This window comes from Stigmatopora nigra, chromosome 19 (genome assembly GCF_051989575.1).
Source record: "Stigmatopora nigra isolate UIUO_SnigA chromosome 19, RoL_Snig_1.1, whole genome shotgun sequence".
NCBI lineage: Eukaryota > Metazoa > Chordata > Actinopteri > Syngnathiformes > Syngnathidae > Stigmatopora > Stigmatopora nigra.
In genome coordinates this window covers 4,053,253-4,072,813 of record NC_135526.1, presented here as the reverse complement: position 1 = coordinate 4,072,813, position 19,561 = coordinate 4,053,253, and the positions used below count along the sequence as shown (strand labels likewise).

General features: G+C 39.7%; 1 protein-coding gene across 2 annotated transcripts in view; it reads right to left on the bottom strand.

The window, feature by feature from the left end:
* Window positions 1–18,582, bottom strand: part of zbtb20 (zinc finger and BTB domain containing 20) — a 30,112-nt gene extending 11,530 nt beyond the window's left edge. Inside the window, exons 1-3 of one of the 2 annotated variants that reach the window (XM_077740867.1) lie at window positions 18,301–18,582; window positions 2,902–3,026; window positions 71–1,585 (exon numbers count right to left, since the gene is read on the bottom strand). In XM_077740867.1, the coding sequence (XP_077596993.1) occupies window positions 71–1,565 (1,495 nt within the window). In that variant the 5' untranslated portion in view covers window positions 1,566–1,585; window positions 2,902–3,026; window positions 18,301–18,582. Of the gene's footprint in view, window positions 1–70; window positions 1,586–2,901; window positions 3,027–3,145; window positions 3,235–18,300 lie in introns of those variants that run through there. The other variant, XM_077740868.1, reaches the window with a different exon arrangement.
* Window positions 18,583–19,561: the final 979 nt, after the last annotated feature.

The window sequence follows — 19,561 nt, the reverse complement described above, 5'->3', positions numbered from 1 at the left end:
ACTAATTCTGTTTGGCAAAGCATCTGTTCAACTCATGTATTTGAAGAGATAATAAGAAAATGTGACTTACCCGTATGCACAAACATATGTTTGACGTAGTTCTGTTTTGCAGTAAAGGTTTTACAGCAGAGAGTGCATGAATAGGGTTTCTTCTCCCCCTGACCCATTGCCTGTTGCTGCTGTGATGACACCGGGGGCACGCCCATGGCGTTGGGGAATGACGGCAAGGCATTGGGGGGCACACCCACATACTGGCTGGTCTGCTGGCCCGGAAGGTAAATGAACGACTTGCTATCTCTGGTCGGCTGCGGGGGGAAGAGCGTGGGTAAGAAGGTGCCCCCGGCGGCGCCGCCGATCACTTGGGAATTGCTGGTCACTGCGTGCGCCATCCGGAGATTGCTGGTGTGGGATTCCACCTGCCGCAGGTAGTGTGTAGCGCCGGCCAGGGACTGGGACATGATAGGGTTGGTCAGGGACTGCATCATGAGACCATCGTTGATGATGTGGCCGTGGTCGACCTCGTCGGGCTCCTGCGCTTGCTCCGGGGACGAGTCGTTGACCTCGATCTGCATCGGCCCGCCTTCCCCTTGCTGGCCTTCGCCGCCCACTTCCCGGTTGTAGCTCAAGTATGGCTGCTGCTCCGCGGCATCCGGCTCGGTGCTGATGGAAGAGCTGACGCCGGAGTCAATGCTTTCTACCTTGGACTCGCTCACCATACCCACGACGTGGTCGTTTTCCACTTGGCAGTCGCTCACGCCGTCGAAGCAGCCGTATTCGTCTTCGGCCTCCTGCTTGATGTGAACGCCGCCCGGCTGCAGGCGCACCGGTCGGGGCTGCTTACGGCAGTGCGTGGACTCGGCCTGGGACATGAAGCGATCCACCTGCTGGGACCTCTCCTGGATGCGGTTCATCCACGGGGGATCCTGCGACTGCTGGTCTTTCTGAGCGCCGGCACTCGGATCGTAATTGCTGGCCAAGGGGTTGATGTAAAGGGAGCGCTCGCGGGTGCCGTTGGACAGGCCAGAGTAGGGATAGGTGTACTGTCGATCGGCATTCTGCTGCGAGGACGTTTGCATACAGCCCGACTCTGCGTCGCTGCTCGGCCCGGAAGTGCCGGACTCCGGCGTGCCGCGGGGGGTGTCCTGACCGGAGTCTCCGGATATGACGGGGAAGCCTCCCGGGCCCGCCAGGCCCACATTCTGCGATACGATGCGAGTGCACTCATCGATGACGGTCTTGATCTGCAAGATGCTGGCGGCAGTTAGGATCTGCAGGGCCTCAGACTGAGAAACTCGCAGAATCCCGCTGTACATAAAGTCAATCAACTTTTGGATGGATTGTACCGAGACCACCGAGGGGATCTCGATGTCGCTGTAGCCCAAAAGCAGCTTGTCCTGAAAGAAGGGGCTTCCAGCAGCCAGCACGCAGCGGTGAGCTCGCAGCATACTTCCATGGATCCGAACAGTCACATCACAAAAGTGCCCACGGTTGCGCTGCTCGTTGAGGGTCTCAAGTACAGAATTGCTGAAGTTGTGGAGATTGATGTTATGAATGCGCTCGGTCATCCCCTTGCAACTGATGTGACCTGAAAACGAGGCAGCAACACACCTCATTCAGAGACGTTGAATTATTTAGCCTCGTTAGTTACGCTGCACTTGCCTCGCTTGTCTCGCTACCATACTGGAATTGCTCATCGCCATAAGCCAAAGTAGTTTCAGTGCCTTTCTTGAGCGCGTTATTAAAAGAAACGACAGGAACACCGGTGGGCATAAAAATGTTACTTTTGATGGCACAGAAAGGAGAGGAATAGTCCGACATTTTCTGAACCAATGATTATAATTACTTGTTTTAAAAAAAAATGTCCGTGAATTCATTTTGATTTTCTAAACGATTTTTTAAAATGAGTAAAGTCCATTAATAAATCATCTTAATTTCAGAGGTGCAGTGCATAATACAATAGCTGCATTTTTAAATTTGTCCTTTTATCAATGTTCTACCTAAAGGATATAGCCCCCATTCCAGGATAACATTAAACTAACACTGACGGTGAACAGAACTAAATGTCATCTTTATTTCATTAAAAAAAAGCCCATTAAATGCATTTCATATCTCATTGCATTTAAGATGTAAAGTGATAGTAACAGTAATGATAATAATACTACTAATAAAACTGTATATATTTATTAAACTGAAAGTTTTAAATGTTTTTTTACACGGTTTAACGAAGACAATGTTTTTTTGGAACACCTTAAATCGCCAGTGGGTGGCGCACAGGGCTCAGAGGACAAACGGGCTCTTTTGTTGGTCATGTGCTTACTATGATGTTGCTTCTTAAACTCAGGACAAGAAACACTGGAAGAGCCGCAGCAGATAAGTATGATTAGATAAATCTTTATAGGTGGGTTCATAATTTCGCTATTAAATAATAGGAATTTCTCCATCAATATTGAATTACTTCACTTTTGATCATCTCCACTACTCACTAGTTTATCCTGAATTTATTATTCTGTGGGAGTGTGGTGAGTATTTCAAATAAAATATTTTATATAAATGCATAATTTCAACCAAAAATCATTGGCCCCCGTTTGCTAGAATGCAAAGCTTTTTATGAAAAGATATTTAGATGACACTAAGCAAAATGTTACAATAATTATAGAAATGAGTTTCCAGTGAAACATTACACAGGGGGGAAAAAAAAAAGAATAACCACATGGAGCGAAGGAAATCATTTTTGGGTAATGCTTAAAGTGTGTACTTGCATACAGATTTAAGATTACATTAGTGAGGGTACAATATATAAAAGCACTAATATCGTAAAATCCAGAATCAATGAGATGATGTGATGGTGCATAATTCCAAGCATTTTAACTGCTGAATTAAAATACCGTAAAAGAAACTCACAGTTAGATGACGAGCGGCTGGTGATGAAATGCGGGTCAAGCTTCAGTTTGCTGGTGGAGATGGCTGAACAGAGGCCGGGCACTAGGCAAGGCTGTCAGTCCTCTCTTCCCAAATCATGTGTTGCTCTGCCAAGGTGTTTTCAGTGGAAAGAATAGGGAGGGAAAAAAAAAAAGACAAAAACAAATCTTTAGAATCACACCAATAACCACTCCCTTGATAGACCCGAAGCAACACGAACGTCTACCTCTGACATGCTGCAACAGATGTGTGAAGAGTTTTCAATGCCAAATTAAAACAGAAAACAAAAAAGGATGGTCCTCCATGCAATCCCGCAACAAGAGTGAAAATTATACTGGAGAAAGCGAATCTCCCAGCAGTTATCTGAGTCACTGGGCAACAAAACCACACCCTTTAAAAAAACGATCTTGATTCCACATTAATTAATGCACTCACAGTGTGTGTGTTCGTGTGTGTGTGTGTGTATGTGGGTGGGTGGGTGAGTGAGCGTGTGCGTGCGCGCTATTTTCTCATCTCCGACCGCTCAAATAAGACAAAGACGTCCTGCAGTTCTTACAAGTTGTAATAATAAAAAAAATGAATTGCAATCTTCAACACACAAGACATTCATTGCAAAACACAAGCACGCCATTCAAAATCATTAAGCATGTGACTTCCTATGGAAGAGGCTAAGGCAAGTTTTTTATACTCAAGCTTTTTTTAATGTAAAAAAAAAATCTGACTTTATAAGAGAGTTAAAATAAAATAGCTGTAAAACCAAAAAAAAAAAAAAACAAGGTGAATTTAAATGAAAAAATAATAAGTGATATCGTGTCCTTTCAGGTCACTCAGAAAGAGAAAATCATTTGAAGCAATGAGAAGCACTCAATGGGCATGTCTCAATCAAATTTTCCACACTTTACAGTTGCATCACATATCTCTAGCCTTCTGGTAAATGGAGGCAAAAGCAGCACTTATAATGCCTTTGTCAGTTTGCATGTTATGAGTGTAAGCTTAATTCATGGGATGCCCACCCCCCGTTCCCTGTTCCACAAAGCCCCTCCAACTGAGCAAGTCCGGAGCATGCCAAATATTTCTACAACTAAAAAGAAGGTCATGTATTCATTTGGTAAAAAACAAATATTCATTTAGCACTTTTCATGTTTGGCGGAAAATTGCCTTTTTAATATATTAAGAGGTGATCCTATTTAGAAGCACCTTTGCCACTCAGGCACACACATTGATAGGAGGTAACAAGTTATAAACGGCTTTAAGATAAGTTGGGTCGACACATTTTGGGCAGTTTGAAATAATACACATTTAAAATGACTGTAAAATGAACAGGCAGTTAGTTGGTGCAGTGTCGAAAGCAAAGGTGTCATTTGCTCTAGTTTTCAAGTGGCCATTAAAATCCTGGCTGCTTCATTTTGGGGTAATTGTACTGATATGCACTGTTTTTTTTTTTTTAAACTGTGGACGGGGGTAGGGAAATTGAAAGTGATAGGCACCACCTAAAATCAGATTTTAATAATAATGATTTTTAATTTCAAGTACCAAGTGTGGCCTGCGATTGGCTGGCAACCAAATCAAGGTGTCTTCTACCTGCTGTGCATAGTTGGCTAGTATAGGCTCCAGCAGCCCCCGCGGCCCTTGTGAGCATAAGCGAGGGGTCCCCAAACTCGAGGGCCCCTGTGGGTGTAGGTTTTTGTTCCAACTGATCCAGCACAGACACTTTGACCAATTAGATTTCTGCAGAAAACAAGAAGCACCCGACTACAATTCACTGATTGCACTTATAGTACACCAGATTGGTGAAAAAAATGTGTCCTCTTTCTGGGTTGGAATGAAACTCGCACCCACTGCGGCCCTTTGTGGAATAGTTTGGAGACCACTGGCATAAGTGGTAAAGAAAATGAATGAATGAGAGTATATCAAAGTTACACAACCTCAAGCTTACATTGAGCTGGTCTTTTTGAATTTGAATTGTGACAAATTTAGGCCAACAACGTAAAAATGTCCTTAGGGCACTGTAAGCCACAATGGGTAATTTGGGTATCATCTGCGTTAGATGGAAATTGTTAACTTTAAAGAGATTTCCCAGTGGCAGCATGCGAATGATGAACATAACTGGGCCAAGCACAAAACCCTGAGTATCCCCACACTAAAGACTATAGTGAAACATTACGTAAAAGGATCTTCCAATATACAAACGTCCTGTCTGAAGTTACATTATGTTGCATTCAATGGTCACGCCACCTAATGCCTAGTCAAACTGCAAAATGAAATGAAATGCAAAATCTAAGACTAAAAGTTCACTGAACAACCACTGCTATAGAAAAGCGTGACTACTTCTTGAAAAAAAATTCTACTGACCTTCCCCCAACTCTGGAACCGAAAATATAGGTGGAACATAGCTAACCTGCCTCCCTGCTTATTCCAATTTGACTAGTCAAATTAATAACAGAATAACATCCACGCTTGTGCCAAAATTCTATTTGTCACGGCAAATATTGTCTGCCAGGTTATCCTGTTGCCAGGGGCGCTACAGTTAGGCAAAGCAAACCTACTGTACATATATCTCCAGTTCATGCAGACATGGAAATCCACCTGCCTTAGGGGCAGACTCATGTGAATTGTGCCAACAAAGGGGAGCAGGCCAAGGAAGGCAGGATCCACTTGCCCAGACTGCCACTCACAACAGTGATTCCATTTTAGCCGTGACACAGTGGGTGAGCAGCAGCCAGCGCCTACCTGCAGTGAATTCTAATCAGTCCAGGGGTCTGCCTGCCACCCCCTCCCCTACCTCCTGTACCCTGCCTCACACTAAAGGGCCTGATGATCCTTCAAAATTAATTAGATCATCCTAGGTGGCAGCCATTTTCTTTCCCACATCCGCCACGCTCCACCCCAAAAAATCTTTCTGAAAATCCAACCAAATTTTGGCCCCCGCTACCCAACCCAGCGCGTTGATCTCGTTCTCTGTATCTCTACCTGTTTCCTGTTTCATCACCCCCCCCCCCTCGCCGCCTACCCCCCTCCATCTGTCTGTCTCCCTGTCTGAAACAATCACCCACCACTCCTCGTCTCTCCTAGCGCCCCACCCCACCACAGCCCGCCCCTCGCCGCCTGCCTCCGTGCTCCGAGCTCTGTGTCTGCCTCTGTGGAGTTTGCTGTCAATAAATCCCCAGAGGTCAGTTTGTCTGCTGGAAATCAGACACAATGCTTCAGACCGCCAATGCGATGCATGCTCTATTGCAACCGCCACAACAAAGACTGAGGAGGGTGGTGGTGGAGGGTACCGGGGCTGGGGGGGCTTACTAAAAAAATTGGGCTGTAACTCCACCAGGCAGGCAGACTTCAGGTTAATCAGCTGCCTGTATTACGTGACAAGCTCATGTAATATGCTGCATCAAATTGGACATCAGTTAATAAGGCTGTGGTGCTTGGGGTGAGGGTGGAAGGGGGTGAAGTGGCGAGACTGGGGGATGGGGGTTGAGAACAGACACAAGAGGCACGCGTATGAAAGGAGCAGTATCAGCCATGTGAATAATATAGATATGCTAATAGTGCTTACACCGTGCATTCAAGGCCTTTGCTACATTTGCCACATTTACATCTGGAGACAAAAGGCCACAGAGATTTGTGGACCACGCACGTGCACGCCATACTACAGTATCTACATCGCTCTGATTTTAAGGGATCATTTATGGGTTTGTTTGAAACCCTGACTGATTGATGAATACCATTCATCGGTGTAATTATTTATTTGAAAACCACTGCGCCGTGCATGCGTTGATATGTTGCCTTTAATTAAACACACAATGTAAATGTGTAGCAAGAACAATGGAAAATAAAAGAGCATTGATCAGACAGGTGAAAATGACCTCAATAGAAGAGGCCCTGTTTTCTTCTCTTTCCTCACTGAGCCGCTCATTAAGGCATTAAAGAATTCATTAGGTATTTGTCTATAGCGTTGCATGGAAATTAACAGGTATGTGTCGGGAAGCCCACTGCTAAAAACAGTTTTCGTCTCTTCAAGTAAGACTTTGATAGGCGTACCGGATCCTCACCAATTCATGTTTTTCTAGTAAGTCATGACGTTTGATTATTATGGAATGTTTGAAATACATCGGAGGCACGGTTGCTTTGCTTTTACAATTTAATCGAGAGACACTCTTTTCCTTAACCGCTGTTTCCCCAAAAAAATAACCGAAATAAATCCCCCCTTTTAAAATGCCACTCGTTCAATTACAGAAAATAACATTTCAGTTCAAAAGGATTGCTTATTTAGTCAATCACATTGTATAGTAACATGAAAAGTATTTGAGATATCTTGAATAACTACATTATTATATTTGGTCAAGGAAATGGACCTAATAATGTGCACGCAGCACTAAGTACAAGTTCGGGCTGAAAAATAACAAAGAAGATGAATGTGTTAAGACATTTAGTCCAACAACAGGGAAAAAAATCGAATGTGGTGAAATGAAATAAATCCCTGCAGAGAACAACATACAATAAACACAATTGCAGGACAGTCTAAATTTTTTTTTGACAGGACAGCTTGCTCAACTTTCTGTCAAAAAACACACCCACCACCACCCGTTAACCACAGCAGATCCATTGTCCAGTTACAGATGGGAGCAAATTCTACACTAAATATCTTTTCTCGCTCATTTTTTTTTTTTGGTCAGGCAAAGTTATCACAGACATTTTATGTGAGTGTATTGTACCCAGCATATTCAATTCCATGGCAAAATCACACGCTGCATGTCCTCATTAAAAATGGCAAAAATTGTCAATGAGCTGTGCTTTTGTTAAAGAGCATTTGACCCAAAAGAACCATCTGACAACTCACATGATCGTCTCCTGAAGTCCTTACCCCCTTCACTCTAAAGCAGGTAATGCTCATTTCAAGAGTCTTCATTTGGAGGCAAGCATCAGTAGCAGCCTCTCCATAGCTATGTCAAGGACAATTTGTAAGAAAAATAAATAAAATCAGCATTTATAAATATTACAAAAATGTCCCAACATTAAAAAGTAGTTAACTATGTGTTCTGATCCATTATGCTCAGCATATGCCTAACAAAGTAAACTACAAAAACTCAGTAATATAATAATGTGCTATGTGTTAAAAACAAATGTCCTTTGTTCATGATCGAATATAGGTCTTAATGAAATTACTATTTTATGCCTTGAGTATCCATAGAAAAGAGAACAGACATTTGCCGGGAAGAAAAACTTCACAGTAACATAAAAAAAAATATATTTGGAACAAATAAAAGCAAGGCTTTTGTCATGGACAAAAATTGGCCGGAATGTTCTTCACTATAGCCTTGTCTTAAAAAAAAAATCTGCAGTTGTAGCAGTGAGAGTATTTCATCACTTAAGGTTATCGTGTTGTGTATGTGTAAGTGTATGGACATATGTAGGGACATGTGCGTGTGTTCCTGAATGGTTTAAACACTTCCAGCTCGGTGACCTACATGTTACATCCATCTGTGCATTGAAACACACAAAAGCAAGCTTCTTCTTCCCTACATGGACACTAAATCCTTTGGGTTTGAGCTTTTTTGGCATAGAATACTTGGATCTCATCATGATGATACATTTATTGGACACAAAATTAGATAGGAAAGCACAACCCAATGAGACCGGGGGGCCGAGTCAGAAATTTCAAAAGTTAATAACGTGCCATTTTAAAAGCTATTGGCGCAATCTGGAGCGGTGTATATAATGGACACTGTTTGTCTCATGCATTAAAGTTCATGAACGATGCAACCACAATAATAAACAGGCAGTGATTATCCTGATAAATAGAATGACATAGACTGATTTTGCAGGATTTTTGAGGTGAGCATCTACAAATTTGGCATACAGTATGTACTAGGGTGCTTTAAGCTGTTCAACTTGACCGTGCACTTTTTGTCAGTTGGCCTGTGCTTCAAAGGGCTACAATTGAGCTCCTCTTGTAAACTGTGGCCAGCTCAACAACACACTTTGGGAAAAACCGCCAGTGAAAAATACACGAATATAACAAAGAAATGGGGTGCATACAAATAATGATGTACAACACTGAATGCTGTTTCTTAGGTCATCATTGATCACCATTTACACATGTAGGTCATATGTATAAGATACAAGAACGTGTGTATGTATTTATAGTTTGGATGGGCTTTGTGTCGTAAATACATGTATATAATACATACCTCATCAGCTCACTTGACATACTATATGACCTATCCAAAAGTGTCATGCTGACACATTGAAACGTGCTCAACCACGTGACACCTTATGCACTCTAGCCAAGTGCTCTGTGGACCAGCTAAACAATTTAGTCTTATGTAATGCAACTTCTACCATACACTAAAACATGTTAGAATTACTAATGCAAAGGTATAGCTATTGCTCAACATAGCAGTGTAGAGCTGCATTGTGCAAGTATTTAAAAAAAAAACAGCCATACAATACTGTTACAAGGCAGATCTCTTAAGCAAGCTCGGTCACAAAGTTTCCAAAAATAAAATCTATTTCGCAATTGGACATTCTGTAAAATGGTCAAATGATTAATACCGTTTAAGATTTTTTTTATTAAGGTTGGAAAGAAAATTCTAATATCCAACAAAAAGAGCTTTTATTCATTTTATGAACCACTTTATCATCACAAGGGTCAAGGGGGGTTCTGGAGCCTATCCCAGCTGATTGTATGGAAATACCCTATACAGAAGTTTGGCTCAGTAAAGTTCCATAGTTGGCCTTCATTTCCTATGTGTAACTTTGTAATTACTTAATATTTGGTCATGCTCAGGAATGACTCCCGGAACAAAATGTTAAGGTGGTTTTACAAGTTGTATTGCTTATAAATTACACTGCAAACAACTCTGCATTATACTATCACACGGTATGGTTTGCTGCCAAATCATTCAAGCTTTCGTTTATAGACTGTTTTAAAAAAAAAATAATTTATATTTGAATAATTTGAAAAAGGGGAGGGTGATTGTTTACTGTCATACATGCCTCAAGCTGTAAGCCTTTCAAAGTACTAGCAGTAATGTATCAAATGAAGCTGCATATGTACATGATACTTAGATGTTTACAGTTTCTAACCAGAAAAGCCAGTCGAGCTGTAAATCCCACTTTGTTTGCATGTATTTCCAACATCTTACTTGAGTACTGTTTGTTGCTAAGAGATGCAATGGATTTTGGATCTTAGCAGCAAAACAGAACACTGCCTTCCTCAGCGCTACACTTCACAGATTTACTGTCATTTACTATTTACTGGTGTATGGTTGTTGTCTCATATCTGAGTCACTACAGATACGCCTCATAGCACATGATCACCCTTCAGCTCGGCCGATGGTAATCACCAGCCTTGCTAATGCACATGAATGGCTATCCAGTGTGGTCGCTTTGGATGTGGACGAATTCTTCTCTTTGAACAGTAGTGTCGTCCCCCCCACACAGACATAATGCAACCCAAACAAGTCAGCTGGTTCTGGTAACATTCCGTTAAAGATCGTGCCACATGACCATTGGCATTGCTTTGCTATTTGAATGTTTTTCGCAACACTTGCGGTTAAGGCGAGTTTCAGCCTCACTTTTAAACGCTGATTTTTATTTTGTCCAAAATGAGGCTAAAGTTAGAAACAACCTTTTAATGACTACTTTCTGCCACATCAATAGGAGTGTTTCTGAAATTACTGTAGGTGTCAATCATTTGACCTGCCAAGCTGTTTACGCTGGTTTCTTTTGAATGTGTTTTGCAATACACAAGACCTAATCCTGTATGGAGGCAGGAATTGTTTAATTTGAAAGAAGGATATTGAGCAAAAATGTTAAAAGGTGCTTCTCTTGGGAAGAGCAAGAAATACATTGACGATAATGCTAGTAAATGCAGCATGTCACAACATATAATAACAATCTCCGGACATATGGCAAATGGGGCTTACATCAGAGCATCTGGATCGGATGCTTCGCACGTTCCTGAAAAAAGAACCATATTTGGTCACTTCAACTCATGTACAAAAAGATTCCAAACTATTGAAGTTATCCTTTGTTTGTTTGTGTGTATATATACATGTCTATATATGTATATATGTATATATATGTATATATATGTATATATGTATATATATGTATATGTATACATATGTATATATGTATATATGTATATATATGTATATATATGTATATATGTATATATATGTATATATGTATATATATGGATACATGTATATATATGTATATATGTATATATATGGATACATGTATATATATATGTATATATGTATATATATGGATACATGTATATATATGTATATATGTATATATATGTATACATGTATACGTGTATATATATACACACACATGTTGTACATGAGACGTTTTGAAAAGCAAAAAGTTAAATCTGTACATAGTAAATGCTGAATAAGCAATCAATGTCACACAAATTTGAAAGCAAATGTCTCAGTACATTGACAAATTAGAATGCATGACCATAGCAGTTGCTCGTGCTTTTTTAACAGCGCTTGACAGCTGGCAAATGCATCTTTGTGTAGAGACAGATTTTTTTTTCCCAAACCTCAGCTGAAAAAAATGTGTTTTAAAAAAACAACCGTGTACAGTGGAGATTAAAAAGTATAATCACCCCTGCTCAAATGGGACAGAATGCCATCCATATAGCTTCAGAATTCTGTGACCTATTAACTCAACATCTCAACTGATTCCTAAAAAAAAATAAAAATAACAGAGAAAGGTTAGGTAAGAGACGAATAATGTGCTAGCAGAAGTGTTTTAGTTTCTTTTGAAATTAAACCCGACTTTACTGTGCTTGACTTATCCAAAAAGTCCCAAACTTTCCAAAATGTTGAAAAAACTATCAGGTTCAAAAGCATATGCAAGGAAAGACTACCAATACTACTTAGCTGCTTTTTGAAAATGAAATGAACTGTACTGGCTATGTACATTGAAATGTAACATGAGGGTTAACCAACTGCAGTTTAGATAGTGTCAAAATTATACAGACTCTCGTTGAATACAATTTTTAACGTGATTGGTAAATGCTGACCAGAATTACATCCAAATTATTATATGGTGTGTACAGTAGTGCAACTACATTCATTCATTCATTTCCTATTTTTACTCATTTAAATTCACTTTTTTTTCAATTAAATCAAGTTATCAGTTTTTTTTACCCCACAAGAACAAGACTTTGAACATAAATGTATAGACTTTTAAATCCACTCACCCTCATCCGTGAAAGACAGAAAAATAATTGAATGAAGATTTTTTTACTCTCTCGATAGCTAGTTTGGCAAGAATTATCCCGACAACCTTTGAATTTAAGTCAATAATTCAAAATGATACATGTATTAAAATTTGTAGGCTACCCTTTGCGGAAACAATTTTGTTCAGAAGTTGAATGAATTTGTGATTAAATATATCTCAAAAACTGTCAAAACTAGTATTGCGGTGTTTACTTAAAGAGAAAATAATGTTTGGCAACAATTCAATACATTCCACAAACAGGAAGCTATTTGCTTTGTTAGTCCTATCCTAAACGTCAACTTTGAAACAGTCGCATTAACTTTACCAGATCCTAAAATAGTATTAGCCATTTGGTAGTTGAGAAACAGGTACTGCATACCCATCCTTTTATCATGAGCTTAAAGTGTTGGCAACAAACACGAGGAAGTTTCAGTTTGCAGTTTACCGTTAAAACTGGCCAAATTAATAACGAGTCTCCAGAAGGAGGGGGAATCTCGATCTTCTTGCCTTTTTATCAAGGTTGACTTTCAGGCAATAAACAATGGAGACAGTATCCAAGAAATATTTGGAGAACGATTATATCAGACTTCCAATAAAAATGAGAATTCAAAAAGAAACATGTCTGCCAAAGAGCTTCTTTCAACACAATGCAAATTCTTCTGGAGGCATCAAAAGGAAGGTGGGGAGGGGTAAGAAAAATGCTATAAATTCAATGTAAACACTTCCAAAATGCCTTCGTTCTAAGATACAGCCACAATGTAAACAGCATCGTGAGTTTAAATTAAGCCTAGTGCCCAGACAAACCTGGGGAGAGGCCGTGTGCAACTTTAACAGTTTTGGCCGCTGTGCACTCTATTTGCTGGCTGAAGGCATTGAAAAAGAAGGAATATTTTCTGAGCAAAGATAGAAGTAAAAAAATACAAAAGTGTCAGGATCTTAGTTTGAAAAGTCAGCAACTAGTCTTAGAAAAAAATAAATAAAACAAAGCAACATACCAAAATGTTCAACCTCTGCTTAGATTATTTTCCCATGCAGCCAGGCCCAGCTCACCATGACTTGTAGCAAACCATATGGGTAGCAGGGTGAACTGAGGACACACATGCCTCTTGGCAAACTCACATCTTCACTATTAGAATCCAGGATACATTTTTCACATGATTTGAATGCCAGGACCTGCTTGTGTGTTCAAAGCAACAGAATGCAAAATCAGTTTCAATGCTTATATCTTTTGTGCAGCCACACACACACACACACACACACACACACACACACAGACACACACACAAATGGAGGGTTTTTTTTTCTCTCCAAACTAACACCACAGATTTGAATAGTTTAGCAGTGCTCTCTCTGTGTTATAAAGACCTTTACTCGTTGACACCAAAAAGCTTTTGGACATTGTCTTATTTTTATAGAAAACAAAAGAGGCTTTGAGAGTCACAAATGAAAAGAGAATCGCAGCAGTTGAGTCAAGGTACTGGAAACTCAAAGACCCATGCAGCATAAGAATCTGATAAACACTGTATAGTAATTACATTAGAATGGTTTACGGTGCATGGATTTAAAAATAACTGCAAAAGCCTGGGAAATATTGAAATGGTTTGACGTGAAAGCTTTAATGGGTCAATCTTGAAATGATATTGCTTTGCTGTTATTATACATTTAAAAGGAAAATACATTAATGTCAGTTTTAAAAGTTTGCTGGAATGTTTGTTTTGTATTCAGAGTGTAGACAATATTAAAATATACAATCTAAGAAATGCTGCATTTATTATCACACCGATTGACGGAAATTACATTGTGCTTCATTAGACTGACTTTTAGACAGTTATGACCCAAAAAAATCAAATTCTGACCCTCAATATGTTTCCATGATAATGGCAGAGAGCAGAGATTCCAAAGCTGAAGTCTTCTGAAAAAGTAAAAATACGCCTTCAAGTTTTCCCTGACATTTTCACTATGGCATTCAAAGGTTTTGAAAAGCTTCCAAATTTTGTTCTACAACCCAACAAATTCTAAGAATCTGAAGCATATTCTGTTAAAGTTGGGAGCAGCTGAGGCTACTAAATTTAAAAAAAAAATAAAGAACTGTTATACGAAATTGGCATCACATGATTGAATTAAAGTGGTTGGAAACATTTTGTTTATTCCATGCTTGACCTTGATTGGAGAAAAAAAAAAATCACCACCACATTACAAAAGATCCCCCCTCCAACCCCTCCCAACACACACACAATCCCAAACCAGCCAGATTACTTTCTTTCCTTGTCTTGCTGCTGAGAGGAAAATCACCAAAATTCATGTAGCAGCATTTTTCAATTGCATGAAAGCAATGAGCATTCACAGGAGACAACTCTCATTAATAACATGCACCAGCAGCACATTTGCCTGTTGTTACTAGTATGGGCCACGTTTTTTTTTTTTTCTTTTTTTTTTTTTTTTTTGGTACGGCTAAAATTGTGTGTTTTGCAATGGCAGCAATCTAACATTCCCATTTGGCACAATATTTGGGAGGATTACCAGTATTTTGCAGTCATTTCTTTTTTTTTCTAAATCTATGTGCAAATAATTAGTGATATCATTATTTTTGTTAATTAACATTGAACCAATGTTGTTTTCATCCTGATAGGCAGCACCATCTATAATTTGACTTATACAATAATAATAATACACAATAGTACATTCTATAGTGTTACTGGTGGGGTAAAAGAATAAATCTATGAGTAAAAAAGATTATATTTTCAGCCCTAAATATTTCCTTGCGGTCAAACAACTACTGCAAGCTTTTGGCTTATCTCTTACCAAAAGATAAAAAAGGATTTGGGCATTTATCAATTATTTTTTTCAAATCTGACAACCATACAATGAGTGCATGTCTGGTAAATCCGTCTGTTTTTATGTGCACATAAAAACATTCATACTCTTTTTTTGTTAACAACACTTACATTTTTGTTCTTTTTACAGTATGTAAAAATATTATTTTTTAAAAATTCAGTAGCTCATACACATACAGGGTAGTACTTATCATACAAGGAAAATCCATCTTTATTAGTGGTGTGTTATACAAGACATTAGTAGTGTATTTTTTCTTTTTTAATCTCAATGAAAAGTTACGTTACCAAATTCATGCCTTTTAATGTGCTACAATTTTCCGTCTGACTAAATGCTACTTTTCTTCAAGAGTGAAGAATATTCTATCAAATAGTATATTGGAAGAATACAGCAATTGTCCATAAAGACTCACCGAAAGGACAAGAAATGCATTTTGGTGTGTATCATTTGTTTCAACAGCAAATACAAACTCCATTGCCAAAATGGTTGTTAAGGCAGTGGCTCAGCCAGGAAAGGACTCTAGTGCATGATTTCACTGTTCCTTTTTAAACACACAACGTAATAAAATGATCATGTTAAAATACATGTGGCACGGCTAAATTTTGCAGCCAAATCCACAATAAAGCAAAATTTTGAAACTTAATTTAACAACTGTAATCACGCACTTTTTTTTTTGTCAGTGGGAACTGAAATCGGGAGCACATAATACAGTATTAAATGCCCTTTGACCCTGTTGCTATCTTGAAAATATTTACGAAAGAGGAAAAAAAATACTACTGAGAGGCAACACTGCAGGGTCTCCTCCTGGGGCCACAGTGATTTAACTTCATTTGGCATCAACCCGCCGTCTGTGTTCACATCTAGTAAAAACAGAATTTTGGTGCACTGTACCAAATGAATATTTGTAAAATATTTGCAATAATCCATGTGCTACTAAGGGAATGTTCACATATTTTGTGTCCAATACAAGTAAACATCTGCATTTTTTTTGTTTGTGTAAAAAATACTTTTATGGAAACAGATAAGAAGGGAAGAATAGTGACACCAAAAGAAAATTGGGATTGATTGCTGGGTGTGGATTATCACCCTATTCACACACAGCCGCACACAGCCCTACCTCTACAGTTTCTCCTTCATATAATAATGAGCTTCCTTGGTCTGCAGACATGCTCTTAAATATTCATTAGTCATGGGTAGGATTTTAAGCAGTGACACAAAAAGCAGACGCACGTTGATGCACAAACACTGTGCATATTAATGTACATGTGGAATATATGCATATAATAAATAGTGATTCCACTGAGATGAAACAAGTCACACTGAGGCCTTATCTCGCTTCCTCTGGGTTGATGAAATCACTTTTGGACATCAAGCTGTGGTGAGAGCTCACACACATTTGCACACATACACACTCTCACAAAAGACAAGACCTCTTCTATTCATCAAATAATAAAATGTCCAAAAATACAGGTGTTGAGTTTAGGCTTTACAGATAAAAGGACTCAATCCCACATGCACATTTTACTGCACTCCCCCTCATGCCAGCCAGTCGATCAATACGATCACATTTGGAGTGATCTCACATAACATGTGCTACATCAGGCAGCAATAGTCTCCCTACGCATGTGTCAACTCACATAAGAGCCATTCATTCCATTAAGAGACTTAAACTCATTCCTGCTAGGGTGGAAATACATGTATAAAAAAAATGAAACAAGAGCACTAAAATGACAAAATAATCAGAAGTGCTCTTACTTTAGCAACGAAACCAGGATCGACCTCTGGCATTGACCCACAATGATCCCAACCTGGATCTTGCTGCAGCCTGTACCGTGTTAATACAACAACATGCTGTATCATTCTTTCTGAATCTGACCAAAACATGGACTGTGAGACAACATCTGTGAGCAAGTCACACACACGCACCCTCTGCTTCGTCCCTTTTAGTACACACGGATATACATGAATTTAGGAGCTCGAACGCATAAAGCCGTAATAACTGACATGTTGCTCCAATTTAGGCCCCGCCTGCATCCACACACACATACATACATATATATTTATTTATATATATTTATTTATACTTAGCTTCTACCCCCCTACACCCCCCCATGCATGCAGTGTATATATATATATATATATATATATATATATATATATATATATATATATATATATATATATATATATATATATATATATATATATATATATATATATATATATATATATATATATATACATATATATATATATATATATATATATATATATATATATATATATATATATATATATATATATATATATATTTTTTTTTTTTTTTAGGTTTTTTTAAATATAGATATATATAGATACAGATATATATAGATATATATGCATGGGAGGTGTAGGGGGGTAGAAGCTTGTGATCTACCTCCCTTCAACAAAACGCCCTAAAGGCGCACTGAAAATCTCCTCTTGCAACTTTAATTACACTACAGCATGCACGGCTCCAAAATCTAGGCCAGCCGTCACCCAAAAAACATTTTCACATATCGCTGGCAGATAATAAAAGGTACACAAGTCAATTGGTGACACACACAAGCGATTCGAAGCTTAACTGTATTGTTGGATCTTAAGCCAGCCTTCCTTCTCCGCTCCGATGAGCACGTCTTGGTGTATCACCATCTCCACGAGCTCTATTGATATTAATTCATGTTCCCAAAAAAATGTGGGCCGGGCATGTGCTTGGTTGGGATCGAGGCTAAGTTCCACAAAGTGATATCGCGTGGAGAAGAAGTGGGACCTTTCGTGCTATGCTCGAGAAAACCAATCTACAGTGACCTAAAACACGAAACGCGCACCAGCGTGTAAAACGAAAGCAAGACTGACGGACACTTGAACGCACCATTGTTCTCAAAAGATTTCAAATAAATAAATAAATAAATAAATAAAAAGTAAAGAGGGTTACGTTAGGTTGGGTCATGTTAGGTAGGTGGGCAGGTTGCGAATAGTGACAGATGGGGAAACTTGCGTCATGTCCAGCTTGTTTTTTTTTTCGCTTCTTATCACTGAATATAAATGGACATGCAAGCGCGGTGACAGCGTGGACTGAGCGCGATCGGCGCAAGCTTCGGTGTCGCCATCTGACATTATTTCATTAACATAATTAAGTCCGCGATCTAACCAAAAAAAAGGACGAGAGTGCACGCAAGTGCCCCCCCTTAAACAAAAACTCCACACATATTGGAAAATCCCTTCCCTACTGCAAATACCCATCCACTCCATTTATACTTACTTAGAAAAACACCCATTTCTTACCTCCACTTCGAAGCTCGCTGCCCGTCACAAAAAGTGGCATAGACGACGTCGGAACGAGAGTATGTCTAACGTGTACCTCTTACTTTGTTTCATTTCTCACTTCCATCTTCTTTTCATCTCATCAATAAACACACGCTGCAGCCTACCTTCATAGAAGCCGCTAGCTTCAAATGTGCCCTCCCATTTTTTAACTATACATCGGGTACTTTGAGAGGGGTGGAGGGGGGGTGTGAGAGGGTACAGGCACGCCTTTTCACTTAAAGCTGCCATTGGGGGAGAACAGTGCACCGTCTTGGGTTCCTCGTCACTTTCTGAGCCCCCCCATGGAAGAGAGAGAGGGAAATGAGAGAGGCTTCATTATGTCCAAGCAGTGGGAGTTGTTATAGTACTACTACTAGTAGTAATAATGTGCCTCCTACTCGCTGAGGAGCGACAATATTTAAAACTATAAGGAGCGATGGTGACACGGCGATCGCTCGGTGTGATTGCTATTAAACGTGTGTTAGAAACAGGACCAAAATCTGGATTTGTGATCGTAACAGAAGGAAGGCAGACTAATAGAATGAAGCTCGTACACAAATGTGAATGAACTCTCACTTTTGCCCCCTCCTCGCTCTCTTCCTCGTCTGTATCACAAGGACGGTGGAGGAATCAGCCATGTGTCCATCACACGAACAAACTTCCAATTGGACGCCGAGCCCGTCACTCAAAGAAAGCAGCAGCAACTCGTCTCCCGATTGGCTGACTACGCCGTCAGTCGAGCACCGGGCACCAAACATGCTAGATTGTCTGCCTTGTCTTCCACTTTCTACGCATTTCTATTTTCGCATTTATTTATTTTTTAACGTCCCGAACTGACCTCGAGTTTGGGAGCAGGGGGGAAAACGGTGCCGGTTCGTCGGGCCAATCAGATTTAGTTGAGAGATTGCTTTTTTCTCTCGCCCGATCGTCTTGTTGTTGATTTTTCTTCTCTTCTTCAGGCGCCTTCAGATAGATTTTGGCTGGCATAGAATGAAGCAAATGGGTCATGTGGGACCAACCCCCCCGGACCCCCACTCCCCGCCTTAATGTCCCCCCTCCCTCGCTGTCTAGACAGTGACAGGTGTGCGTGTGTGCGCACACACGCGTGTTTGTAGTCCACATCAGAATAATGAAGCACGCGGTGGGTCGTGATAATTAATGTTCGTGTATTATTCGTGTGTGAAAAGCGTGCTTTGGATACACACGGAGAACATTTCAAACGAAGGATTGACACGTCTTA